At 34.8% G+C, this 27,562-nt stretch overlaps 8 protein-coding genes and 1 non-coding gene across 14 annotated transcripts in view; 6 read left to right on the forward strand and 3 right to left on the reverse strand.

Annotated features, from left to right (window-relative positions):
* The first annotated feature begins 3,179 nt into the window (after positions 1–3,179).
* Positions 3,180–4,820, forward strand: LOC142545218 (UDP-glycosyltransferase 91C1). Its single transcript, XM_075652260.1, has 2 exons — positions 3,180–3,861; positions 3,992–4,820. The coding sequence occupies exons 1-2, from the start codon at positions 3,213–3,215 to the stop codon at positions 4,801–4,803; spliced, it is 1,461 nt and encodes a 486-aa protein (XP_075508375.1). The 5' UTR covers positions 3,180–3,212; the 3' UTR covers positions 4,804–4,820.
* The window catches only part of LOC142545217 (transmembrane 9 superfamily member 9-like), a 97,191-nt gene continuing 73,227 nt past the window's right edge, over positions 3,599–27,562 (forward strand). Inside the window, exon 1 of the mRNA XM_075652259.1 lies at positions 3,599–3,605. The gene's annotated coding sequence lies outside the window, so the exon portion shown is untranslated. The remainder of the gene's footprint in view (positions 3,606–27,562) is intronic.
* On the forward strand, positions 7,498–7,569 carry TRNAG-UCC (transfer RNA glycine (anticodon UCC)). Its single transcript has one exon. It is a non-coding gene; the product is annotated as a tRNA-Gly (tRNA).
* On the reverse strand, positions 7,640–11,167 carry LOC142545203 (uncharacterized). Of its 6 annotated transcripts, none has more exons than XM_075652214.1 (7): positions 10,896–11,167; positions 9,845–10,563; positions 9,401–9,741; positions 8,793–9,097; positions 8,482–8,692; positions 7,886–8,392; positions 7,640–7,654 (listed from the first exon to the last, which is right to left on the reverse strand). In XM_075652214.1, exons 3-6 carry the CDS (start codon positions 9,647–9,649, stop codon positions 7,892–7,894), a joined length of 1,266 nt encoding a protein of 421 aa, XP_075508329.1. In that variant the 5' UTR covers positions 9,650–9,741; positions 9,845–10,563; positions 10,896–11,167; the 3' UTR covers positions 7,640–7,654; positions 7,886–7,891. The 6 variants fall into 6 exon arrangements, with proteins under 6 accessions (XP_075508329.1, XP_075508332.1, XP_075508331.1 ...); XM_075652217.1 differs by lacking the exon at positions 7,640–7,654 and having other exon boundaries at positions 7,797–8,392; positions 9,845–10,034; positions 10,259–10,563; XM_075652216.1 differs by lacking the exon at positions 7,640–7,654 and having other exon boundaries at positions 7,797–8,392; positions 9,845–10,161; positions 10,259–10,563.
* Positions 10,234–11,148, reverse strand: LOC142545082 (uncharacterized). The gene is made up of 2 exons (XM_075652059.1): positions 10,993–11,148; positions 10,234–10,563 (listed from the first exon to the last, which is right to left on the reverse strand). Exons 1-2 carry the CDS (start codon positions 11,146–11,148, stop codon positions 10,234–10,236), a joined length of 486 nt encoding a protein of 161 aa, XP_075508174.1.
* On the forward strand, positions 12,103–14,836 carry LOC142545221 (uncharacterized). Its single transcript, XM_075652263.1, has 4 exons — positions 12,103–12,208; positions 12,287–12,481; positions 13,586–13,708; positions 14,391–14,836. Exons 2-4 carry the CDS (start codon positions 12,325–12,327, stop codon positions 14,606–14,608), a joined length of 498 nt encoding a protein of 165 aa, XP_075508378.1. The 5' UTR covers positions 12,103–12,208; positions 12,287–12,324; the 3' UTR covers positions 14,609–14,836.
* LOC142545204 (putative histone H2A variant 3) lies at positions 15,839–18,132 on the reverse strand. Its single transcript, XM_075652219.1, has 2 exons — positions 17,892–18,132; positions 15,839–16,385 (listed from the first exon to the last, which is right to left on the reverse strand). The coding sequence occupies exons 1-2, from the start codon at positions 18,000–18,002 to the stop codon at positions 16,089–16,091; spliced, it is 408 nt and encodes a 135-aa protein (XP_075508334.1). The 5' UTR covers positions 18,003–18,132; the 3' UTR covers positions 15,839–16,088.
* On the forward strand, positions 18,703–22,190 carry LOC142545224 (cytochrome b-c1 complex subunit 7-like). Its single transcript, XM_075652269.1, has 4 exons — positions 18,703–18,889; positions 18,968–19,125; positions 21,487–21,534; positions 21,940–22,190. The coding sequence occupies exons 1-4, from the start codon at positions 18,793–18,795 to the stop codon at positions 22,006–22,008; spliced, it is 372 nt and encodes a 123-aa protein (XP_075508384.1). The 5' UTR covers positions 18,703–18,792; the 3' UTR covers positions 22,009–22,190.
* LOC142545083 (uncharacterized) lies at positions 23,292–27,352 on the forward strand. Its single transcript, XM_075652060.1, has 2 exons — positions 23,292–23,356; positions 26,623–27,352. Exons 1-2 carry the CDS (start codon positions 23,292–23,294, stop codon positions 27,350–27,352), a joined length of 795 nt encoding a protein of 264 aa, XP_075508175.1.

Consider the following 27,562-nt stretch of genomic DNA (forward strand, 5'->3'; position numbering starts at 1 on the left):
AGCTCGTGGTAGCTCACATACTCCTCGAAGACATTGGATCGCTTTGCATACGATTCTTTTTTTTAGCACAAATTATGTACACCAGGATTTGTTGAATGTATAAGGCCATCTCCAACGCTTTTTGGTGCAACTTTGATTGTTTTAATGGGGGCTGCGTTATTTTGGTCCTCCATTTTCTATTTTTTCTATTTTTTTATTTTTTTATTTTTATTTATTATAAATATTTATATTTAAAATTATAAATATTATTTAAATAATAATATATTATTGATTTTATTATTTGAATAATTAGATATTTAATCATAAAAATTATAAAATAATAATTGTTTATTTTTAAAATATTTATTTATTTACTTTAATTATAATATTTAAAAACTAATTTTTTATGATTTTTAATTAATATAATTTAATATAAATACAAAATTAAAAATATATTAAATAAAATATAATAATTAATATATGTAAAATAAAATGAATATTTCGAGAATATTTTTTTAGTGTAAGATTTTAAGTAAATGAGTTGGAGATGAATGTTGTATTTGGTGCAGAAATCATACTATTTTAATGTAAAATTTGTATGAAAATAGATTTTACGATTGAAAATATCCTGTTAAAAATTATCAGCTTAGTTTCTCAACAAAAAAGAAAAATAAAAAAAATCACACTTTTTACATGTCAGTGTTGTCCATTCAAGCCACATGCCCCTGCATTCAACTGTTTGTATAGATATTTTGTTTAGTATTATATATATATATATATATCTTGAGCTCGAGTCAAAAGAATAACACAAATAAAATTTCTATAAATGACTAAATCACATCCATAGTCGCTAACTATATCCTTAAAAAATGAAATCTATTACACATTCTTGTAATCTATCAAGAGCGTATATTATAATATAAAAATTTACAAAATATAACAGCTTTTAGTCCCATACTTTGGCAAAACAATAATCGGCGGTGCATCCTCCGGAGGAAAGCCGACCACCTCCCACCTCCGCTGCGAGGACGGCCGCGGGAGATTCTCCGGCACGATGGTCTCGAGCGAATTAGTTCGCCAAGGATCGCATGCCCTTCTGTCACTCCATCTCTGTACTTTGACTGTATTTGATCCTACAGATGATTCTATATTATCCGCCGCCGCAAAGGCCGAATCTTGATTATTTACAAATCCTAAACTCCCCATTTCCAGTCCAATTATTACAACTGTTAAGCTTAATACACTTTGGGTTTTCCATGATCTTTCCTTTGGTCGGCTGCAAGAAATAATGAAGCAAACAATATATTATTGTCAACAATTTTCATATGAAAATATAATATTATCTCTCGAAAAACTCAGTGTCTCTACTGTACCATGCGACTTGTGAAGTTCTTGAATTGGGGGAAGGAGGAGAGATAGAAGTTCTAAGTGGAGGAGGGGGAAAGTGGAGGCAACAATTCGTCAAAACACCCATTATTTCTTCCTTGTAGCTTTTGCCCCTTGTCCCTCCTCTTCTTGTTTCTGTTGCAAAATTTTACAGGGCCTCCCAATTTATAGGAGAAAAAGTGAACAAGAAACTGTGAATATGTACATAAATAGATTTAACATATGGAATAATATAGGTGGGTTATTGAGATGGTAGGTGTATGAAACAGATTTGGACCTTAATTACATTTTTGGTAGATACACACAACCAACTAAGATGTTTCTCTTGCTTGCCGTATTGTAACACTTGTTTTTCTCAAGTCTTTTAGACGTGTCCTTCGATTTTGCTTCTTAGTTGTAGCCGTCCAAGTCGTACATACGTGCTTGCTACACGTTCCAATTTCCAATATATGTCCTATACATTATATATACATATACATATATCTATATATGTATTTTGATTTAATTTATACATTGTGTCCTTCATTTTTAAATATATCAGGCTTATAAATTAATATTTAAATATTTTTAGTTCTGTAAATATTCTCCCAAATAGCATTTATCACAAAATTCAATGCTAATTAGAAATACATTTAACAAAAAAAAAAAAAAAACTCACTTGATATCGTTTTACGTTACAATTTTGTGAAAACCATATTCAATCTGATTTGATTTATGAAAATATATTATATTTTATGTTAAAAATATTAATTTTATTTTTAATTATACGTGACATGTATTCCACAAAAGGCATTTATTCCACCGATTAAATGCTAATTTTTTTTGACAAAACACAATTTTTTAATGCGAATTAGTATAGCAGTACAAAATTTTCTCGAGGCCTTACCAAATTTTAGAAAGTCGCCTTTAAATTAAGAAAATGATAAAACAAAGGTCGATGTTTTATGAAGTTCAATTTGGGGTTATTCGCAAAATTGTATGACCCGTCAATAATTCATCCCCCCGCAGTTCGAGTCATTTTCCACCACACATAAAATATTCTTTTATATAATTGGCTAACGAGATATTTTTTATTTACTCTAAATATGTGACGTCATACATTATTAACATAATATTATTTGCATTTTTTTTTATGTAGGGCTCTTCAATGAACAATAATCCCAACTTTCTTGATTTTTCATCGGTCTCTCTTAAACTTGCCTATTAATTATGTCAGTCGTATTTAAATTTTTAATATAATTCATCAAGTCTTTTCAAATTGCTTTTTCATTTTTACATAATTAATTTGATAATTAAGTCTCTTAAAAAAGTAATGAACATAAAATACATTAATAGCATACACTCTCACACACATTTATCTAAAAAAAAAATTTAAGAAATCAACTACAAGGAAAATAATGATGGTATTAATTAATAGGATGGCATCTTATTTCATTTTTTCCAATTATACCTAAAAAACCCTAGCTCTATTTAATTACTTTTCTATTATATTTTAAGCAACAGATGAGTTGTAATATTTTTCTAATTTATCTTAAAATTTTACCATTTTTAATTTCCTTTAATTTTTTCCAATTATTCTTTAATTAATAATTTATTTTCTTTCACTTTAATTTGTATGTTATTCATTAGTGTGCAAGATGCATGAATTGGTAGTATGAAAATGAGGAGGGAGGGGATCGTGTGTTTCAATCTACAGATTTCAAATATAAATTTTTGTAAATTAATCTAAATCTCATTTATTTACTATGAAAATATGCTCGATATATAAAAAATGAGATTGAAATTCAACAAACTGGACCTTATACAAGCTTTAGGCAAATATATTAATCTAACAATTTTAATGTCAAATGTTTATCCATGGTGTTTATCTTCTAACATACATAGATTGCAGTTTACAGACAGCCTTCATGGAAGAAACAGACAAAGTTCTTCACATAGTGATGTTCCCATGGCTGGCCATAGGTCATCTTAAACCGTTCTTTCGATTCTCCAAGTGCTTGGCTCGAAAAGGCCATCGAATTTCATTCATTTCCACTCCGAGAAACCTTCAAAGAATCGCCGAAATACCTCATGATTTAATCCATTTGATCAACCTGATCAGTTTTCCTTTGCCGGAAGTTGAGCATCTGCCGCCGGATGCGGAGTCGTCCATGGATGTTCCTTGTGTGAAGCAACAGTTGTTGAAAATAGCATTGGATTTGCTGGAGCCATCGGTCCGCAGTTTTCTTGAAAGCACAGAGCCTAAACCGGATTGGATCGTGTATGATTATGCTTCTCACTGGCTGCCAAAAATGGCGGCTGAGATTGGGATTTCAAGGGCTTATTTTAGTCTTTTTACTGCTGCTTTCATGGCTTTTTTCGGGCCGCCGGCCGCCCTGATGAACGGGGAGAATGCCAGGTCAACGGCGGAGGATTACACAGTCGTGCCCGAATGGATCCCGTTTCCTAGCAATATGGCGTTTCGAGTTTATGAGATGACCAAGAACATGGAAAAAGGTACTCAAAATCACAACAAAAGTTTAATATCGTGTCATTTAATGAAGCAGTATTGGTCTCCTTTGTAGTTTCTTTACCACATTCTGTATTCATCCCAACTTCAAATTTTGGTTTCTTTCCTGGAAAAAAGATTCATCAGGTAACAATTATGACTCTGGCACGTCCGATTCTCTCCGCTTCGGCATTTCCATTCATGAGAGCGACATTGTGATCTTTAGATCCTGTGAGGAGTTTGAACCCGAGTGGTTCGATGTAGTTCGGAAAATTTACACGAAACCGGTGATTCCGATTGGAGTTGTTCTCCCGATGGAAGATGAAGAAGATGCGTCTGAGGACAATCAAGAATGGCCAAAAATCAAAGATTGGCTCGATTCGCATGAATGCAACTCGGTGGTTTACGTGGCACTTGGAACAGAGGCAACATTGACACATAAAGAAACTAGGGAGCTAGCACTCGGTTTGGAACAATCAAATTTCCCTTTTTTCTGGGTATTAAACAGAGGTAATCATTCAGCAATCCTTCCCGATGGATTCCGTGAGAGGGTTTCGGACCGAGGATTCATTTACGCAAAATGGGCTCCACAGATCAAGATCCTTGGCCATCCAGCAGTTGGAGGATTCTTGACGCACTGTGGATGGAACTCGGTGACAGAAGCACTCGGTTTTGGACGAGTTTTGATCTTGTTTCCAGTTATGAATGATCAGGGACTGAATGCTAGGCTGTTGCAGGAGAAAAATGTGGGAGTAGAGATACCAAGAAATGAAGAAGATGGATCTTTTACAAGTGATTCCGTGGCCGAGTCTTTGAGGTTGGCAATGGTTAGTGAAGAGGGGAAAAGGGTGAAGGACAATGCAAAAAGGATGACAGATTTGTTTGGTAATAAGAGTACAAGTGACAGTTATATCGACAGTTTTGTTAGTTTTTTGATACATTATAAGTGATGCCATTCTACCTTCTAGGTCGTCTGTGTTTGAGTTTGATTGTTTGAACTTAAATATATGCAAGTCTAATGAGAATGACGAAAAAATCAAGGAGAGGATTTATACAGATTTCTAACAGAAAATATTCTCAAATTCTGTGACGTTCTATATTTGCTGGAAGTTAAATGCCTTGATTGAGAAGGCAAATATGAAGCCAAATAGCACCGCAAATCTAAGTAAAATTACAGCAAAATATCCCACAAATTCATGCGTGTATCCAAAATAACTCCTTATAAATTGTTCGACTGTTGCATTTTTCTCAAGCTGGTCCTGTATGTCTCCATATTGTGGGCCGACCAATCCGTACAACGTCCATGCTATCGGGCACAAGTAATAGTACCATCTCCACCAAACCGGAAGTATCTGTGTGAAACGAAAAATATTAGATAGATGATGGATTTTGAATTATATCATTTGAATTATATAGATGTTACTTACTGTCTTTGGAATGAGGAATCCTGAGAAGAGTTTACAGCCACAGTCATCATCCCATATAGTGTGAAATACAGCAAGTTGTAGTACATGAAGAAGAGGTTCCAAAAGAATCTCGCAACTGTCAACTGAAATCTGAGCATAGAATACACTACGACAATGTATATGAGATTTTGAATGAAAATATGGGGTAGTTCAATCACAACCTGCACGAAAAACAGAGTGGATGGACTGTTACTATTTCGGATTTTTCGGGGTTGAACTAAAACTTAATGCAAGGGAACGGAAAAAAGCTGCGAGGGTGAGGGCTGCCCTTCTAGCCCACCATCGTCTCCATTCTTGACTAGATAGATGATAAGTAATACCTGTCCAAAAGCATACGGCAGAGTTGAATAAATTCCAGCTGCTCTTTCTCTGTAAAAGACCGTTCTCTTAATTGCAACAACTGGCTGCACTGACACGGCATTTTGTACTCCAAGAAACAGAACAGCCACATACATAGAACCATTGGCATTGAAGAGACCTGATAAAAATTTCCTTTCACAAAAATGTACTGAAATTATTACAAAATGTTAAACTTTGGAGGAGCTTTCTTTCACTATTTATCTTAGGGCATCTCCAACCGTCCAATCCTCCATTATGGAGGATGAAATCTTCTTCAACCGTACTCTATTTGTTTCCTCCATTTTAGAGTATGCAACAGTGATCCTCTATTTACGGATTATCAATGTTCATATAGAGGATTGAAAAGGGGTGAAAAATAATTACAAAATAGATATTTTAAAAATTGTCATATAGTCCTTTTGAAAATTAATAAGCGAATTACATGTAGTTGTGCCATGTATAGCGAATTAATTAAGTTTAGTTAAATAATATATTATGAAATTAATTAATTATATGTGTGTATGTGTTCGAAAATTAAATAAATTAAAAAAATGAAATAAATTAAAGAAATAGAGTATTTGGTAATATTTAGAGGATATGAGTTGGAGAAGGTGTTTGAAAATAGAGATCATGGATCTCTATTTTGGAGGATAGAATATGAAAAATAGAGGATATGGATTGGAGATGGCCTTCCGTTTGGGCCAAGATCCCAAATTATGGTCCCGAATGTTAGGGCGATGAACGTTGTAAATAGTAATCTCACTGAGCTATGTAAGGCGGGTTTCGTGAATATGACGAATGCTACTTCCAAAGGCAAGCCATGCATTGAGTGAAGAAAGGCTGGGAGTATCGTGTTGCAAAGTGCAGATCTTTTGCGCCAGGTATTGGTTTACATAGTTCTTGGACCAACTCTCTGTTTCTCCTGAGAATCTATTAACAAAGGCTCATTAAACACTAGTTTTGAATCCATTCTAATTTTTCTACCTCTTATTTTGCAGCTTGCAGTTCTTATAATGCATGAAATTTGGATCTTGAGTAAATTTTGGTTACAAAAGTCAAGGAACCAAGTTTTAAGGAAAGTTTTAGGCCATGCCCCTTCATTCTGGCTTAATATACATTTGTCGTAGTTTATATACGTTACAAATTATATTTTCGCTTTGTAAACAAAAATCAACCTCTAAAAAAGTAAATTTTGTGAAGTAATTAATTGTACTCAAGATTCCAGAGTTATGTCTCATGATTAGAAGACAAGATGGCTCCATTCAGTTTTCAAGGGTTCGGTCGACCCTACCCCTGCGGGCACTGCCTGCAGGGGTTAATCCAATGGCTCGGATTTTTTCGAGCCAATTTTTTTTTTTTTTACAGGGAGGTGGACCCGGATCACTCATGTGGAGTGATCCGGGCCGTTCATTGCCCGTGCAGGCAGTGCCTGCACGGGTAGGTTGAAACAAACCGTTTTCAAGGCAACTCGAAAAATTCTTATTTCAAACTTGACTTGGTTCAAATTTTTTGCATTCCGCACATAATATGGGTCAAAACACAACATGCAAAGCTTTGTTTTATTTGTATGATGGCCGGCCTTGAAGTTCTAAATATTAAGGAATAAACAATCTGTTTTAACTTATATGATTGTCGTTATATGTGTAATCATATCTAAGGTTTCTCCCCTTCTTCTATGGTTCAAACTGTTTTTCATGTATTCTTGAACTAGTCAAAAAATTTATTTACTTAATAATTATGCAAGAAACAAAGAAAAATATTGAACCAATTTCAAGAAGATATTAGATGCTCTTTGAGTTTAGGTGATAATATAGAATATAACGGGTTCTTTTCAAATAAGCGTTTGTAGTCCAACGGTTAGGATAATTGCCTTCCAAGCAATAGACCCGGGTTCGACTCCCGGCAAACGCAATCGTTTTGGCTTCCCATATCAGATGGGGTTCTCTCATGGGGACTTGACTTCAATTTTTTTTGCCAAAATAAATTTTCTCTGTTTCTCAAGAATAACTTCTTAAAATGATTTAGAATTAAACTACTTGCAAAGATATTCCGTAACAACTTTGATTAAGAACACCAGATTTTCTAAAGCATTTATGTGTATCACACACACACCACTACTTGTATAATTATAAACTGACTTCGTAAAATCGAGAAATCTTCAATATCAAGATAAAACTACTTCCATAATCCTCAATGACCATACACTCGAAATCATGAAAGAGCCAACTTACTGTTACATCAATATGGATGGAATATCGTCGCAATAAGGTATGTTCCTCAGGTGCAGCACCCTGCATTCTTCTTCACTTGCTGTCATCGGATCAAACACATCTCGATCAGAAAGTGCTAACCGCTGTTTTATTCGCCCCATTCTTCGGGAGAACAGAACTTGCTCTTTGTTGACCGGCATCCTAATAGACTGATATTCTTCCAGAGCTGAATCCAATTCCTCAAGCCCCCATTTCTCGAGACATTTACCCAATACGGCAGCATCAAGAATTGACATGTTGGTGCTTCTTCCACCATGGGGACTTATCGGATGAGCTGCCTCTCCTATCAAAACCACGTTCTCCCAGAAGTATTGTTCCAATGGTTCGCTGTCATATATTGCATTCAAGAAAGGTTCCTTTGTTTCTCTCATTAGTTTCACCAGTTCTGGAATCCAGACGTTTTCTGCCGCCTCGTACATATTTTCAATCATTTCATGGCTTACTTTCATGGTAACAGAGTTTACCTGAGTTTGTTCGCCAGAATATTACATGGGGTTTTAATGTTTAAGGTGAAGTATGCAGGCGAACATTTTAAGAGAAACAACAAATATACCTTAAAATCTGGTTCTGGTTGATTAAGATACCAAATCCAATTGACCCTTTGATCGATTAACTCATAAAGGATGGCATGACCCTCCGATCCTAAGTCAAAGTAATTGCATTTTCCAAGATCAGGGTACGCCTTCTTGAGTGCCAATATGGTTTCTGAATCCTCGTTCTCCGAAAAATCAAGGACCCCTCTCCACGCACAGTAGCCTGAATACCTACCATTCCAAGTGTATTATTTCGATTACTGAGTTCCAAAATTTGTCTTTTAGAAGGAACACAAATAAAATTAAAAAATTTCTTTTTTTTGGGACAAACCTCAATTCCAGGTCGGGAATGAAAGTTTTCCGTATTGAAGAGAGACAACCATCAGCGGCAACAAGTAAATCACCAACAAATTCAACTGTTTCACCTGTTTGGAGGACATTTGCTTTAACTTTTACACAAGATTTGTCATCAGGAATGCAGAAGGAGTGAAACAAATGCCCCCAGAGAACAATCTCCGGTGGTAACGAGTTGTACAGAAGGTTATGAAGATCAGCCCAGTGGAATGCTCGGAAGTTGAACTCATCGTCTCTTGTCAAGGTCCATGTGCAGTTCTTGTTCCCATCTGTGGCTCTTTCCTGTTGCCATAAAATTTTTGTGCGAAAAGTATAAAGTACAGAAATTTCAAGTTCGAACAGAAGTTTAATTATATCTTACTGTTGGGGTTCCAATATTTTGTTAACTTGTGTCACTAATCAAATAAGAACTGACTGGTTAAAAAGATAATAATAACAAAATAAAGAGAACTGATGTTTAAACTATTATAAATTCATAATCACAGATCAAGTGCTAACGAATACATGTAAAGTTAAATACACAATAAAGCATACAAATGAGATGGTATAGCACCCTCTTTTTATTCCTGCAGAAATTTCACTTACATGATCAATTGTGAGTGGCAACGAAGAAAACTGAATAAGCTCAGGTTGTTTGATCCATGACTCGAGAAGTCTCTGAGATAACAGATCGAGTCCAAGTCCTGCACCGGTAGCACAGCCAGTTCTAGGTGAGCTTGTTTTCTCCAGCACTACCACCTCCCAACCAGCTGCAATCAAAGCGTGAGCGCATGAAATTCCGGCTATGCTGCCGCCCACCACCACTGCCTTGGCCTTACTTCTTGCTTCCTTCATCTTCACCTGGTTGATATCTCAGGGGAATCTCGAAGAGTCTAGAGGAAAATAAAATGAAGAAATAATTATTGGAGTTGCCTAAGCACATAGCGCTGCAAATTTTAAAAATTAAACTTATGGTTTAATTGCGTAATACCATGGTTAAACTCGAAAGATACCAAATAATATTATATCCATTTTATAAATCTGTATTACCTGTCGTTTGCTTGTAGAAATATGGACTATTTTTCCTGTCTTCTTGTGCAGTGAGAGTGACCCTCAGATTCTTGTAGCTCAATACGTATAAAAGTGAAATAAAACACCTTAAGTTCCGGCCCTGGTCGATTGACAAAGCAAACCCAACTGATCCTTTTGTTCAACAGCTCATACAACACAAAATGAGTTCCTGATCCAATGTCAAAATATAAGCGTCTCCCAAGCTCGGGAAAGGTCTTTTCCAGACCCAAATGGTTTCTGATTTTTCATTATCCGAGAAATGAAGGACCCCTCTCCAAGCACAATAACCTGAATATCTAGTAAACTGAACAAATTAATCCTCGAAACAAAATCCCAGGTTCTCAACATTAAAAGATACCATGAGAATATCATCTGCTATTCATACCCACAAACCTCAATTTATGGTCAGGAACGAAGGTCTGGCGTATCGAAGATAGACACCCATCTGCTGCGATAAGTAAATCAGCAACAACGTCGATTATCTCACCCCTTTGAAGAACTTTACTCTTAACTTTCACATTAGGCTTGTCATCAGAAACACTAAATGAGAGGAACATATGCCCCCACCAAACAACATCCAATGGCAATATCTTGTATAAAAGGCTACGGTGGTCAGCCCCGTCTGCTGCTCTATAATTGAAGTTCTCATCTCTGGCCAGCACCAGGCTCTTTTTCTTGGCCCTATCTGTTGATTGGTTCTATAATTCCGCAAAAAAAAGGAAGAGTAAATATTATGTTACATTGAATTTTCAACTCTTCCAATAAATAATTCCAATGAGACAGAGGACACAAGAACAAGTGACGATTATCAGGACAGAATAGAGATACCAAAGAGCCTTGAAATAGCACGGGGCCAAATCAGAATGACATAAATCAATCGATAGACTTCAGAACAATTTTACAAGAACAAGAAGGAAATACATTTCAATTTCCAAGATCGATTTTTTAAAGCGATTTCTTGCTAAAAAAGCATCACTAGACTTTCCCACTTAATGTTCTCAGCAAACTCTTGAAATTACTGTTCACTTACTTGATCGATGGTGAGGGGTAAGGCATTGAGTTGGAGCAGGTGGCGTTGTTTGATCCACGAGTGGATGAGTTTTTGAGACAAAGGTTCAAGTCCTAACTCCTAATCGAGCACCGGACTCGTTCGTCGGAGGAGAGCGGGTCTTTTCCAGCACCACCACATCCCAGCCGGCGAAGATAAGTGCGTGAGCACATGAAATTCCCCCTATACTGCCGCCCACCACCCCCGCCTTGGCCTTCCTCTTGGATTCCTTCATCTTTGAGTCTTGAACGTGGAAGCTAGTGGGCTAGCCAAATGAATCTTTATTCCTCAAATCAATAACAGTGTGACCAAAATTCTTAAGAATTTAACTTATTTGGATTTCAAAATCATATTTTTATTATTTAGATTGGATTTCAATTAGTAAGATTTGGTGGGATTTGGATTTTAAAAACATGTAATTACATTTTCATTAACACATCATTTTCATCAACACATCATTCTTCACAAAAAATTTCTATATGATTAGACTTTTTTTTCTTTTTCTTTTTTTAGAAGTTGAAATATTTCGTTTAAATTTTATAAGTTTTTTGTGTTATTTACTGATTAATATAATAAAAATTATAGTAATTATCAAAGTCTCTTTTTAAGTTTAATAATTAATTTTATGTTAAAGTTTGAAGTTGTTTGATGATTTTTTAATTATTATTTTATGTGCACTATGATTAATAAATAATAATTAATTTTTGAATTTACAAATACAAATAATAAAAAAGAATTATTAATTTCTAAAATTTTTTGAGTTATTTATGTTTATATGATTTCTAAAGGTACCTTAGTAAAATTTTAAAATTTCAAATTCGAATATTTTTTTCTCCAAACAAGAAATGGATTTGTAAATATCATTTTTAAATTTTAAACCAAATACTAAATGGAATTTCAAATACTTGAATTTCCAAATCCAATTCAAAATCCCGTGAAATTCTCTCAAATCCTGGTTGTCAAACACACCGTAAATATCGATAATATTTATTAATTTTCTTATTCATCAGCTTATATCCTTTGTTGTATTTATTAATTAATTTATTAAAGAATAAGAATGGTTTGAGATAATTGTAAAATGATTTATTGAATATAAAAAATACTCATAAATTAGTAAATTACTTTATTTTCATCATAACAATATATTTTCAGAAATCAAAATCAACAAAATAAAATAAAATATTTTAACGCTCAACGCCGCCGTTTATATCTTCCACGGCGCAGCCATCAGTTTCATCGTTTGCGGTCCCCCCTCCGCTCCGCCTCCGCTTCTCAGCTCCTTATTTCCCTGCAATGTACTTTTTCCTCTCTACATATATTTGACTACATAAGCACTGAAAATTGAGCTCCCTTGTTTTCATTTCATTGTGCAGATAACTTGTCTGAGACGAAGGAGATTTACCAGGTGATAATGGGGGTAAGAGGCCGAGAAGTTTCGATTTCATTGGACGGTGTGAGGGACAAGAATCTGATGCAATTGAAGAAGCTCAACACTGCTCTTTTCCCCGTTCGGTACAACGATAAGTATTATGCCGATGCCCTCACCTCCGGTGAATTTACCAAATTAGGTTTGTGTTCGTTTTCCGACTGGATTAGTTTCATTTCCAATTGAGCTAACTGGGTTTTTAATTGCTGTGTCATATCTCGAGTAAGTCGAAAATCGTGTTCTGTGTCGCTATGATTGGGAAAAATATGATTGGGAAAAATATTAGTTCGTGTGTTTCAGGGTTAAAAAAAACTATGATTACCCGTGCTTATGTGTTCAATTTAATGGCTTTCTGCTATTTTCAAACCGTGAACAAATATGCTTCAATGATACATGCGGAATATATTTCTCTTTACATTGCATTGCTTTAGTCCTCCATCGATTCCATACCCCTAAAGACCCACAGAAAGAAGATCCTCCATGAGCATAATAACCATGGTTACCTAGTCTTCTCACTTACGTGAGTTGTGATCCATCTAGCGCAACTCCATGCAGCAACAAACTTTTTAGTTGAATTATTTCCATCACCCACAGAATCTGAACTGGTGTAGGAGCAATTCGTCTCAAGTTTATATATTATGAAACATAGTGAGGCAAGAAGATAGGAAAATTCTCATAAAACTTGGCCATTTGTGAAAAAACGAATGAAATTGAGCATAGCGGAGGGGACACTTGGTTGGTGTATGGGTTCACGGAGGACAAATTTTTTCTTCCCATTCCACCTAGGCTTAGATTAGTTAATTGGTAACTAGGAACCTAGCAAGCATGCCAAGACTGTAAGTTACTGTTATGTAATTAAAAGAATGCTAGTTTGTGCCAAAGAGGTAATTGTAGGGTAGAAAAGAATGCAACGTTTTTTTAATAAGAAAAGACAAAAAAACAAAAAAAGAATGCAATGTAAACTCAGGGTGCAAGGTCAAAGGGGTACCTGAGCAAATAGAACCATTGATTAAAAGTACTCCAACTTTCTCCCAGTAAGGTATCTGATAAAAGCATAATTGGAAGATTTAATGGCTGGAAATGCATATTTTGTGATAATTCTACAAAAATATTATTGATCAGACTGGAAAAATACTAGCAAACGTGTTGCTTAAAAATTGAAGTCATATTCGAACAGGCATGATGATCAGTCTGTGACAGATTTTACTTGTGTTTCTGACTCTGAAGTTTTTCTTTATATTTTCAGCCTATTACAGTGACATATGTGTGGGATCCATTGCATGCCGTCTTGAGAAGAAAGACACCGGTGCTATTCGTGTATACATAATGACATTGGGTGTATTGGCTCCATACCGTGGATTGGGTGTTGGTGAGTATTTTGATCCTCTTCCATTTATTTTACTTCTAAAAAGTTTGGATTAATCTCTTGTATGCACTGAACTGATGAAAAGTGGCATACAGATAGTGGAGATGTTTAGTCATGATGGATTTGTGTACAATTTGTTTGAACATATGGGCACAAAAGTGGACCTCTGGAATTTGATGTCCACCTTGATTACTCCACTTCATAATTTGTCTTCATCACACAGTGTAATCGGTCGTTACTACAAAATCTGCAGTGGCAGAATTTCAGGATATCTTAAAATCACAGAACAAAGTTGTATTTTTTTTATTTAAGTAAAGTCCTTTCTCCTAATATACAATAATTTTAGAAATCGTTGAAGATATTTTGGAATCATGTATGAAGTTAATGAGTTTCCTTTATATCTTTGATATAATTTCATTTTGATTTAGTTTTAGGAGAGATCTTTTTATCAAATTTATCTTAATACATCTTCACCTATATAAACAAACAGGTGATGATAAAAGTTTTAGCGGGCTAGTTACTGTAGAATGGACATAGGCCTTCAATTATGCTATTTCTTTCTTCTATCTCCACTATTTGTAATTCAAATATTTATTATCTAATTCCAAATGTTGCCCACTTCTTTTGTAGTATCTGCGGGAAAAAAGCTCTTTATGTCCTGACTTCATTCATTGATGTGGCGTAGGTTCAAGGTTATTGAATCATGTGCTTGATCTTTGTGTGAAGCAGAACATTGGTGAGGTTTATTTGCATGTGCAAACGAATAATGAGGATGCGATCAAGTTCTACATGAAATTTGGTTTTGAAATCACAGAAACAATCCACAACTATTATACAAACATTACTCCACCAGACTGCTATGTGGTTTCCAAGTTCATTACCGAATCTCAAACAAAGAAATAACTACTTGGATCCAGTTTCTCGTCTTGATGATTATCATGTTACGTTGATGGACCAATTGAAGCATTACTCATTCTGAAAAGCGTCCATTCGCTTATGGTAGAAATGAGTCGAAAGAATTGAAATATGGCTTCGGTTTTCCGGGAGGGGTTTTCTTGTAGAAGACAGCAGTTGCAGTTCAAAAATAGATAATTTATACTTATATTTAATTACATTTTAAAATGTTTTTATTATTCTCTGTACATCTTTTATATAGTGGCCGGCTCATAAAGGTTTATGGGTACTCGGTGTGGTTAAAATTAACGGCTTGATTTATTTTCTGGCCACCTTTAAAAGTCTAGTAATCAAAGCACTATGCCAAAAAAATTCAATGGACTAAAAACATAATGATAAGTATTAATAAATTTAACAAAATTTATACATTTTTTTAAATTTAGGAATAGAAATGCCCTTTTTAATTCAATTAACTATAAAACAATAACAATCTGAAAATAATAAAAAAAATATTTTTGGTTTCGAAAAATAAACATAAGTACAATAAAAAAATTATATCCTTAACCTTCCAATTCTTATTTTATTTATATCAAAAAATTATTTCTTTTAAATTTCATAAGAGAAAACCAAAATATAAACAAATTAACTATAATTTCTAAATAAACATGATTGATTGTTTAAAAAAAATTAAATTATAATGTGGTTTTCTTAATTTAAATAAGCTCGAATTTTTATACTCTTTTATTAATGTTTAAGAAAAATTATATTTATTTTCTAAAAATTGATAAACCACCAACTTCTCAAGTTATACCTTGATAACATTTTTCTTTGAATGTATATGGTTTCACCACCATTCATTGCTTTATATTAGAAAGATATACTTAAAAATAATCAAAACTTAATTTTGCATCTGTGACAAAAGCGTACTTGATTTTGAAGGGATTTTCTGTATCTGTGAACTGTATCGTAAGGTCCTGTGTAAAGAGAGTTGTCGCAAGGGAATAATGGCAAATCTAATTGTAGCATGAAGATGAATTTATGTCAGCAGGTTGTTAGTTTTCGAAATTGTTGGCATTATTGTTTAGGAGTCCACGAGGGATTTTATTCAGATTGTGTGTTCGGTTTGATGAACAAACCAAACGAAAATAAGCAATATTATTATTATTATTATTATTTTGGAAAAAGGATAAACCGAACAAATCGATTTGATTTGGATCTATGCAATCCAACAAACCAAAAGCAACAAAATGTAATGTAATATTACACATGAAATTGATCACTCACGTAATGTCACCAAAATCACACGTTATAGAAGACAAACGCTATCCGCCATGTTTCCCTAAAGTTCTAAACTTGACAAAGAAACAGAAGACAAACTCCAACTTCATAACATGAGAATAAACTAGCATATAAGTATGTCGAAGTCCTAAGCTCAAATCTTGAATTGCACCTGCCACTGTTAACTATGTTTACTCAAGAATATTGATTTCTACTCCTTGGAGGACTTGTTGATGAGTGACTTGTGGATATGTGGTATCACTCCGCCACCAGCTATCGTTCCTTTGATAAGAGTATCGAGTTCCTCATCTCCACGTATTGCCAGCTGCAAATGACGTGGTGTGATACGCTTCACCTTCAAATCCTTGCTAGCATTACCAGCCAACTCTAATACTTCCGCAGTTAGGTACTCTAATATTGCCGCAGAATAAACAGCAGCTGTGGCACCTACTCGTCCATGAGCTGTAGCTCGCTCCTTCAGGAGCCGGTGAATTCGGCCAACAGGGAACTATAGGAGTGTAAAATTAAGTAATATCTACTAATTTCCCATTGCAAAGCAAACAAAAGCTTATTGTTATTACTTTTTAGAAAGAAAAAAAGAATTCTTCGATGTATTATAACAAAATTCCTGGGAGCCTGTAAAAGTTTAGCAACGTGTCATCACACTGGTAAATGAATCATGGTTCTTTTTTCATATTCAAATGAAAATAAATCATTGGCAGTACAAATCATTCTTCTTTTTTGCGACAAATAGCATATCCCAGTAATATCAGCAGAAGACAGTAGTATTCTTTTTGGTTTTCGGTCTTATTTACAGAAAATTGTTTCTACATCTTAGAATACATAAGAAACCTTCAGACAACATACGCTTTTAAAATCTATTATTGTTACTCTTAATAAGTACTGCAACAGGCTTGAAATGAATCAAATGTGCAATCTTGGTACCAAAACATACAACTAATATTAATTATTATATTGCCTATATGCTGCAGTGCGACACTCAAAAAAACATTTTATACAATTTGAGTTGCACTCATGCAAGAACCCATTCTCACACACAAATTCCACAGACTAGAAACATCATCACATACAACATATCCAATCACTAAAAGCTACCAAAAAGCTATGAAATCCCATTGTAACTCTCGATAGCTCAATGTTTTTAGCATAGTTATTAAAGGTGCAAATAGCACTAGAAGCATACGCACCCTGGACCCTAGGCTCAAGAACAAAGTTGAGGCATGCACCTTATTGATGTGAAACACAAGCTCGCATTTAGTAAAAGTATTAAAAAACTTAGACTTACAAAGAAAATTATATCATGAGGAACATGGTTAGTAATTAACAAATCATTGATCAATAATAAACATAATCTTTGAAATATAAACACATGTAAATGCTTATTACATTAACTTCAATTAAAGTGTCCATTCCTTTAACGTAAACATCTCAAAGGCGTCAAAGCACACCACCGTCATACACACCTTGGGCAGATCTCTCGGGGTAAAAGTTGCACCTTGCCAAACCTTGACTTTAAGCACATTCCGTTTACGCCTTTACTAACTATAACTTAAAGTCGATAACTATTTTCTGAGACTTTAGTGTGTGCTAGTTCACAGTTTTTCTTCAATTCCAACCACACGTACAAACATGATCTGCTATTAAATTACTCCATTCAAGGATATACCAGAACCAGAAAAAAAATTTAAAAGGGAAATACAACTACTCTTTCCCACTAAATTGTCAACAAGAACACAACATAATTACAGAAAATCACACAAGAAAAAACTCATCAGTTATTAAAAAGGAAATTACAGAAAAAAACTGTAAAAATAAAGTGAACCTCTTAAACCCCCCATAAAAATGCTGGAAAAACCAAGAAAAAGAACACAAAAACAGAAAATACCAACGAATTATGCACAAAAAAATAGTGCGCGGGGTTAGAATAACGTCGGAATCTATTCCTTTCCTCCAGAAGAAAAAAGAAAAAACAAGAAAGAGAGCAGGAATGAACCTGAAGTCCAGCGCGAGAGGAGCGAGAGGTGGGCTTCTTTTTGTCCTTGTCTTTGTCCTTTGATGCTGGGGTTTTCCCCGTCAACAGACCCTTTGCCCCTTTTCCAGACATTCTTCAGATCTACAAAATTTCAAGATTTAACGAATAAAATTGAATTTCAGCAAAGACGAAGACGAGGAAGAAGCACTCTTTCTCGGTCTACGAATCGGGATTTTGGATATTGTAGGGACCGTGTGTGTATAAAATATATATATATTCATCGGGAGCTATTCGGGCTCTATGAAAAATATCATTTAATATACGTTGTGATTCATTTACGGAAATATTATTTTTTATATTTAAATTTTTATTTTTTAACCAAAAAAAATCATATTTGGTTAATTATATTTTGAAAAAATATTATAGAATACATGTTGATTTGAAATATAATATTATTTTTTATGTTAAAAATACATTGTATAACATATGCAAATTTGAGTTAAAAAAATTTTTTTAAGTCAAAATTGTTATTTTTAACTGCATATATTATTTGGATAGACCTATTTCACGGTTACAGTTGTAAAATTATTGAATTCGTAGCGAAAAACTGACTATGTCAATATGTAGGTAAATATCCATTGAGTTGGAATCGATCGGTAATCGAAGGTAAATAAAACAATACCAAAAACCATCAGACAACGGGTTGATTTCAATTTTCGATGATGTTCATTTAATTTTTAATGTATCTCTTAGGTATAAAAACGGGCTTATGATATGGGCCAAGTAACTTAGTTAATGGGCTTGATTAATGGGTCGAGGAGTTTGGAATATACGGCCCAACTGAGTGCTCCAAAGCTCGTTCCATCATACACCCAAAGCGCGAACGGAATCAGCTGCAGAAATTTCTAGACGCAGAGAAGACATGCTGTCCGCCCTCTCCAAATGGCTTGTGGACCCGAGGCGCAATCCGCTCGCCGCTATGCACATGAAAGCCATCTCCGGTCGCCTCCGGAAATATGGTACTGATAAGATTTGCATATGCGTGTGCGATTTTAATTTTACCATTTTTTTCATTTGTTTGGTGATGTTTGAATTAGGGCTACGATACGATGATTTGTACGATCCGATGTACGATCTGGATATAAAGGAGGCGCTAAATCGGCTGCCGAGAGAGATCGTTGATGCGAGAAATCAGCGCCTGAAGCGCGCCATAGACCTCTCCTTGAAGCACGCAGAACTTTCTGAAGAACTTCAGGTGAATTTTTAGTTTAGTATTTGTTCATGTCACCTTAACAGCTTCGAATGTTTGGATTTTCTGAGAGTAATTAGTTGTTGATTTTGATTTGATAAATTGAGTGGATTTGGTAGTATTTCCTTTGTGAATTCCTTTGTTTCTATACTGGTGTATTCTTTGAATTTCCCAGTTTCCAATAGAAAATGATTGTTGAATGAAAATGTTATCATGCTAAGCCTATTACCTGGTTGTGTTTTGTCTCTCAGTCTTGTTTGATTTCGATTCTTGGAGAATGACAAAGTTTTCTAAGGTTTTTAATACCTATCATGAGTGTGTGCGCGTGTCATATTCTCGACGATTTGAAGCCGCGAAACAGAAACTATGTGATAGTGAAAACTTATTTGTCTATTAATTAAGGTTGTAAATGGCAGGAGGCTGTGACGGGACGGTCGGTGACCGCCTACCGCCTAGGCCGCCCAAGCGGTGCCTAGGCGGTTGAATTTTTTTAAATATTTTTTTGTAGATAATCATGCAATATAATCACAAATAGTCATCATTTTTTATGTAAAATGTGCAATTAAATAATGTTAAACACAAAATATAATATCATCTAAATACTGTGCAATTAATAAAATGCGGCGGGCGGCAAGTGAGGTATGTTAAGGTTTTGATATTTAAAATTAGTTAAATTCTACTACATTTTTAAAATTGTTGACTACAACTTAAAAATCTTGACTGACTCGCCCGCCTGCTCGCCGCCTAGCCCACCTAGCCCGCCTGCCCGCCGCCACCCGCCTACTCGCCGCCTCAAGCCGCCTCGACCCGCCTCCCCAACGCCGTATAGCTTGGGCCGCCTAAAACACCCACCTCATGCATAGGCGGTGCGGTCGAGGGCCGCCTACCGCCTAGGCACGCCTAGGCGGACGCCTAGACCGCCATTTAGAACACTGCTATTAATTTTTAAACTTGCTGTGATAGAGACTCTAATGTTGGGTTGTGGATCATTTGAAATTTGGAAATAAGGTTATTGATAGATTACTCTTGTTAGCACTTACTGATTTATATCAATCTGCACCTATGTTGCTATGTTGGGTTCTGAAGAAGCTACTAAGTATCCCTATCTTTGGGTTGGATTATTAACTACTATAGTTCGCTTGATGATGCCTAGAAAAGTACTATGATCCAATGCATCAATATTTATCCTCACAAAATTTGCATGATAGGTGTGAAAAGCCAATCAGAGGTCTTTGAACCCTTGTGTATCTTTCTCTTTTTTGGAAAAATTATGTGGCTGACTTAGAAATCAAAACACTTTCATATATGTGGTATTTTTTATTCATCGCGTTCCCTGATTTTTTCCTAAATGTAGAGAAGTCTGTCATTTTCTTGTCAGTTCTCTTTTTTTATGCTTGTGATTTGTACAAAACATTATTGCGGTCATATGTATTCCCATAAGTTTTGCTCCAATAATCTTTTTAGTACATCCTCTAGATTGTTTTAGACACTTTTTTTAATAATCGCTGCGTCTATAAAAATTTTGTTTATTTTGGAGAATATTTGTTCTTTATTTGAAAAATAGTACCAAATATGAGCTATTGTCATGCCTGGCCCGCGTAAGCATGGGTGCATAATGGGCTCATGTAGCAACTGCATTGTATCCATTCTCGCTGTATGATTATTGTTAATCAAAGTTGTTATAAAACTTCATTGTAATCACTTATTAACCAATTCAAATGCTCCTTATAACCCAGCGTGGGACTGGGAATCCTAGCTACTCTGCGCGCGCTCATAGGTATTTCTGTGGAATTGTTCATTCTAGTGAGTGCATCTCGGTTAGCCTCCAAAACCATCACAATCTCCACTACTGAATCCCTGCACAGCTGGGCCAACCCTTTATCAAATCAACTGTGAATCAATCTTATTTCATCACTTTTCCGCACCATGTTGCTGCACAGTTGAAATTCGGAAAATCCTACATTATTGGAGCAGAAGCAAAAAGGGGCACTGTAATATGCGAATTATATTCATTTTGCTTGAAGAAGACTGTCCATTCTATCCTGTACAAGCACCTTTTCCTCTTCTCCCGTTCGATGATGATGGCATCGGATAATAATATATTGTCCATGCCGTAGATTGCATGCAATGAGAGGACTGGAAGCTTAATTCAAATTTCAGTTTCCATCTATCAAATTTTTTGGTGGTGATCTTTTTTCTCGCGCATATGTTGAGTAGTCCTGATGGTCCTAATATCAATGTGAACATTTTATCTGACTGCTTGTGTTCCATCTTACGTTTTCCAATGCACTGTCATTAAGTAATTAGATAAATTATAGACTTTTAATATTCTGTGTGTGCTAATAATCCTATTGTTCGATATGACAGTCTATGCAGACACCATATAGGAGCTATCTTCAGGAGATGTTAACTATTGTAAGTATTTTATGCTGTGTTATTGTGCTTAGTGCGAAACTATCATTTTAAAGTTATTGAAATACTATATTTTTTTCAATTTTTTATTTCCTCTATCCACCAGGGTATTGCAAAATATATCATATCTAGTCTCTGTTTTCCTTTTCTTGCCTGATTACTCTTGAGATGTTTTGCATGTCTACATCTGATGCAAATTGGCTAACAAAAATGTGGCTGAGTTGCCTCACCAGTTTTGAATCCAAATGGGGGAGTAAATAACCAAATCAAACTGTATTAGCTTTTAGGCCAATACCCTTCATGTCACTGTGGTTCTTAATTTGCCTCAACCCCCAATCCCCAATTTTATTAATTTTCTATACTTCGTACTGGCTAGTATTTATTTATTCCTTCATAATATCACTGCAGGTTAAGAGAGAGAGAGCTGAGCGGGAAGCACTTGGTGGTTTGCCCCTTTATCAGCGTAGCCTTCCCTGAACGGATTTGCGATGATCAAAATCCTTTCTGAGAAGTGGACTATAATGTGTTCTTTTTTTGTTTGGTTGATATTTGATGATCCGTTGGCTGACTATGTTAGGCGTTTGTTTTCCGTATGGTTGTAAAATTTTACCAGCAGCTACTGGATTTGGTGCTTGAAATAAATTCACGTTCTTCGTCAATTCTTAACGAGTAATAGTTTATTTTTTTAGGGAAATAACGGTTTTACTTAATATGGGATTTTTAAGTGTGGACAAAGGACTGCCATCATTTTTACATGGAAGTTGCAACTTCGAGGAGTTTAATTTTAAATCTTCTGCACTCAAAAGGTATTACAGCCTTTGTTACATTGATTGTTAGGTGATGTGTTTACTTTTTTTTCTTTACACCATTAAGTTGGGGAAATTTTACACCCGGTGGGATCATGCATATCAATGGCCAAGACTACACCGGTGTGTTACGTGCAGCATAGCATCTCCCAATAAGTTATATGGGAAGGGCTGGAATGTACGAGGCAAAACCTAAGATGAAGTATAGGCGAATGAGAATGACAGTGCATTTTTTGATGGAAAACTTTATCGACCGAAGTATTTCTAACTAAAGAAAATAGACATGTTTCGATGTGGTAGATTGAAATGATTGATGGGAGATTGTTTGAAGTTAATAGTTTAAGACATGGAAAATGTGTATTGAGAAAATAAAAAAGTTTTCTTTTCAGATAACTTCGAATGCGTTTGTGTTTTAAGAATTCAATTTGGGAAAGAAATTTTCTATTTGCCAAGTGTTCTTTTTTGTAAATGTGCCCAGCGAAAATATAGGTGAGATTCACATGATACGAAATTCGTTGTACTTCTATAAACGTGACTGCACATGTATAAAATCAAAGCATATCATGGTTTGCAGTGTCATCTAGGAGGTTGAATTTGATTTCTCTGAAGAAATAGAAGAAGTGTTTGCAGCTACTTTTGTGTACATTCCATGTGATTGCATGCTCATCCTTTAATATAAGGACTGGTTCTTGTATTTAATAAATCACCTTCCATTTTTTCTCTCTTCAATATTTAATGATGAAGTAATACAACTGAAAATCGAATTTCTCCTAGTAAAAAACTCGGGTTCAACTACCATGTTCAAGATTCTCAAGATATGCTCACTGCCTAACAGGATAATGAGACTTGGGCATCGACGATTGTAGAACCCACTCATTCCGATGCCCAAAAACATGTACTTCTTTGTTTAGTTATCGGCGAAGAAGTTGGAGAAACTCGAGCAAATATCCTCCAATGCGTTCATGTGGAACTCCACCGATCTGGGATGCAAGGCTAAGCTTAGGTCTTCTTGGCATGAGGTATTGGCCTCTTATCATAGGAGTATCATATAATATTCATAGATGTTCGGATTTGGATAATTTGTTGTGAGGCTAAGCACAACCTGCATTTTTTTTAATACAATATGATATTGTTAGGTGAATTTGAAAAGTTGTCTGATGCATTGAGATGATCTTTTATAAAAAATAAACAACACCACATGATGTGCATACTCTACAACAGAAAATCCACGTCATGTTCAATCTTGATTCTTGAATATGCCAAATAGTAGTAATACGTATTCCACAAGTTAAAAAGCTTATTGAAGTATGATAAATTAAATGTTTTTAGATACATTTCAAATATCATATGCCTGAATTAATAGATTAAAATTCGTGAATAATATTTGCAAAATGTAATATAATATTCATGATTTTGCAATCAACAAAGATCGACCATCAATGACTTTTTTTGAATTTGTAGGGATAAACCTCATAAAAGGAGATATTTCATTAGAAAATATTTGCAGGACACCATATCTTTGAATATATGCATGAAGAGAACGATAGGCACAGAAACAATTTCAATGTTAGATTTAGACATACCGAATTTAATCATGCAGCCGACAATGAATTTAATTAATATAGGTTTGTGTCGATTTATGAAAAAAAACATAGGTTCATTTTCTGGAGGAGCTGCGGTGCATGAATATTTCCATTTTCTGAAAGAACTATTAATTCTCTATCAGCTGCAAAACTAATGCACTTTCCCTACATGTCTGTCATAAATGTACATTTCACTAGTGAAAATGGAAGCCATGCATGCATGACATCTTACTTAGGGTCTAATTATGATATATTACTATCGTATAGTTCTATCAATTATCATCGTTACAATTTTAGTGATCGAAAGATATTCAGAATTATGACAAGAGAAAAAGAAAATTATAAATATCATTGCGAGATATGTTCCAGATTTGTGAGAAGAGTAACTTTTTAGTCAACTGACTAGTCCAATTTCAGGTTTTGGTTTATTAAAGATTTATATTTTGATCTAATTATTGGCATGATATCAGATAAGTCAACAATTTCTGATTCAACATTAGTATTTTGTATGTCATGTTAGTATTTTGTAATGCCACGTAATCATCTTTCAGTGTCACGTCAGCACTCCATTGATATACTACACAAAAAAAGTACAAAATAAAACCAAATTTTGTAGAATAAGAAAAGTAAATAAACCCCAGAAAAAGATTTCCTCGAACCGTGTTCTTGTTTGCCCAAATGCTTATTACTATACCATTTGTCAACAGTGACCATGTTGAATTTCGTTGCCACGGCATCTCATCAAATGAAAATGACAAAATGCTGGTTTCATTTTAGTCCGATTTGTTTCTCAATTTGAATGCATTCATGTAAAATAATTGGAACTCAATACTTTACGCATAGTAATAAATAATAATGACCTGAATATTTTAGCAAATGGATCACTTGAAAAGAATATACCTGAATACAATACAATTTTGTTTAAAAAAAAAAATTAGACCTCGATATATGATCCTGCATTGGGGGGATCACGTGTTTTTGATGGAATGAAGCATATTTTTTTTAAAAAATAAAATAAATTAAAATTGCACAGGTCTATATTTTCTTATCAACATAAATATGTAATAATTTAGGTATTCCATAGAGTGCAGTAGAGAGAGGAAGCGATAGATGAGGCTGAAATTCTTCACGGGGCCATGTTCATTAACCTGCAGGCCCAAATTTAAAGAGGCCCAAAACAACCCACTTCTTGCGGTTTCGGATTAGGTCCGATAGGTTTTCTGATACCTAACATATTTGCTCCATAATATTGGCCCACTTATTTTACTGGGCCCCTCAGATCTCTTGATAGGAATGTCAATGGATCCGGATTTTACCCAGACCCACAATGGATCCGCGCGTATGGGGCGCGTATGGGCAGGCTAAATGGGTCATGGGGTGGGTCTAGGGTCCAATTTTTAAGATCTGTCTAGGTATGGGGCGGGTCATGGGTCCTATAATATCCGCCCCATATATGTGAATATTAATACTTTGGATTTTAGTTTTATTAATTCTCATTTTTTAAGTAGTCCACCTCAACCATAACGGTCTTAGTTATTCTTATGTCAACTGTTGCATTTGAATCTGCTTTTAGCAATAGTGGAAGAATAGTTGGTCCTCATCTTAATAGACTTAATCCAACGACTTGGAGTCATTGATGTGCTCGCGAAGATGATTCTGGGGTGGGTGAAAGGTAAATAAATCACAATTTTATTTTGTTATTGTACTTTCATTTTAATTTTTTTATTATATTTTCTTTATTTAAATTAAATTTTTTTACAGTTTGAAAATACAGTTTTAATTTTTCAATATACTTTCTCTATTTAATTTTGTAGCTAATTCTTCAAGTAATTTACCAATTTGTCCCACCATTCTTGATGAAGAGGAAGATGATTCCGAAGAATGTGTCTGAAATATTGCATACTGGCTGATTTTATATTGATCTGTTTAAGTTATGTTATGACTTATTTTTGGGGATGTCAAGACTTTTTTGGAGAGCTAGTAACTCTTTTTTTTATGTAATTATTTATGTCGTGAAAATAATTTGATTGTTATTATTAAGTGTGGTCGAAGACGTGAATTAATTTTTCACAATGTTGTATTTAGAGGTTTGTCTGTTTCATAATTCAGTCATGTGAGAAGAAAGATTACTTTTTTCATTTAAAAAAAAATTCGGGTCTCACGGGTCTCATGGGTCTACCCGGCCTCGTTTCGTATTCGAGGTGGGGAGGGTCCGAAGAATATTTAACCAGGGTGGGACGGATAATAGGTCAAAATTTTTTCCATTGGGTGGGTCTTGGGTTTAGCTATACCCTTCAGGGCCGGCCCTTTCCAAGGGCAAACTGGGCCCATGTCCAGGGCCCCATTTTGATGGGGGCCCCAAATTTTTTTAATATATATATATATATAATAGTATTGAGACCCAAATAATTACTTTAATTATATTATATATATAATAAGACCTAAATATGATAAAAAAATTATAACAGCAGCATTTTCAATACTCAAATCGTAAGACTCAAATTTCGATTTCGGCAGATGAAGCTATACGATCTGACCAATCTCTAACCTCCATTCCAATTGTCTTCTATCATCTCAATTTTGTTTCAGTACTCATCGTTGCTCCTCGTCATCCCTTAGTAAATTTTTTATCGTCGAAGATTAGAGGTATGAATTTTCAAAACCCAATTGAAAGGGCTTGTTTCTTTTTTTGAGAATTACAGGGAAGAAGGATTTGCATCTACCATAAATTCTGCTAAAGAAATTGCTTCCAATATTAGAGTCGACCCTGTATTTTCTGAGCGACGACAAGCTTCTAGAAAGAGACAGTTTGATGAGATTGCTAATACTGAAAGAGAACCACAAACAGCTGAGGAATGCTTTAGGACTGATTATTTTCTTGTTGTGGTCGATATTGCTCTTTTGGAGTTGAGAAGTAGATTTGAGCAATTGAATAATTTTGAAGAGATGTTTGGATTTCTGTTGGATGGAAAACAGTTAATGGCATTGAATGAAGATTATTTGAGAAAATGTTGTGTGAATCTTGAATCTGCTTTGAAAAAGGATGATGCGTCTGATATTGATGCTCATGATCTGCTTTTAGAATTACAAATGTTGCAAGAGATGCTACCTCTTGAAGCTTACGACACAAATAAATCTTGGACAGCCATTAAAATTTTGGAGTTTGCATTGAAAATGGATGTTTTTCCTACAGTTGTGGTTGCGTATCAAATTTTATTGACTATTCCTGTAACTGTAGCATCAGCTGAGAGAAGCTTTTCCAAGTTAAAATTATTGAAATCTTATTTGAGAACCACAATGAGTCAAGAGAGATTGAATAGTTTGGCGATCCTCTGCATCGAAAAAGACATACTAGAGGATATCTCATATGACGACATAATTGATGACTTTGCTTCAAAAAACGCAAGAAGAGTGCGTTTTAAATTATATTGATTGTTGAATAAATTATTTTGAGAAATTATGTAAATATTTTTCTATGTGTAGTTTTCTTATTTACACATTTTGGTTTACTTTGATTTTGCTATTCAATTTTTTTAATATACATTTGAATTTCGAATCAATACAAGAGGACCATATTATAAGTTTCGCTCAGGGCCTTTTTTTTCTTAGGACCGCCCCTGATATCCGTCCTATTGACATCTG

Source organism: Primulina tabacum, chromosome 5 (assembly GCF_025594145.1).
Source record: "Primulina tabacum isolate GXHZ01 chromosome 5, ASM2559414v2, whole genome shotgun sequence".
Taxonomy (NCBI): Eukaryota; Viridiplantae; Streptophyta; class Magnoliopsida; order Lamiales; family Gesneriaceae; genus Primulina; species Primulina tabacum.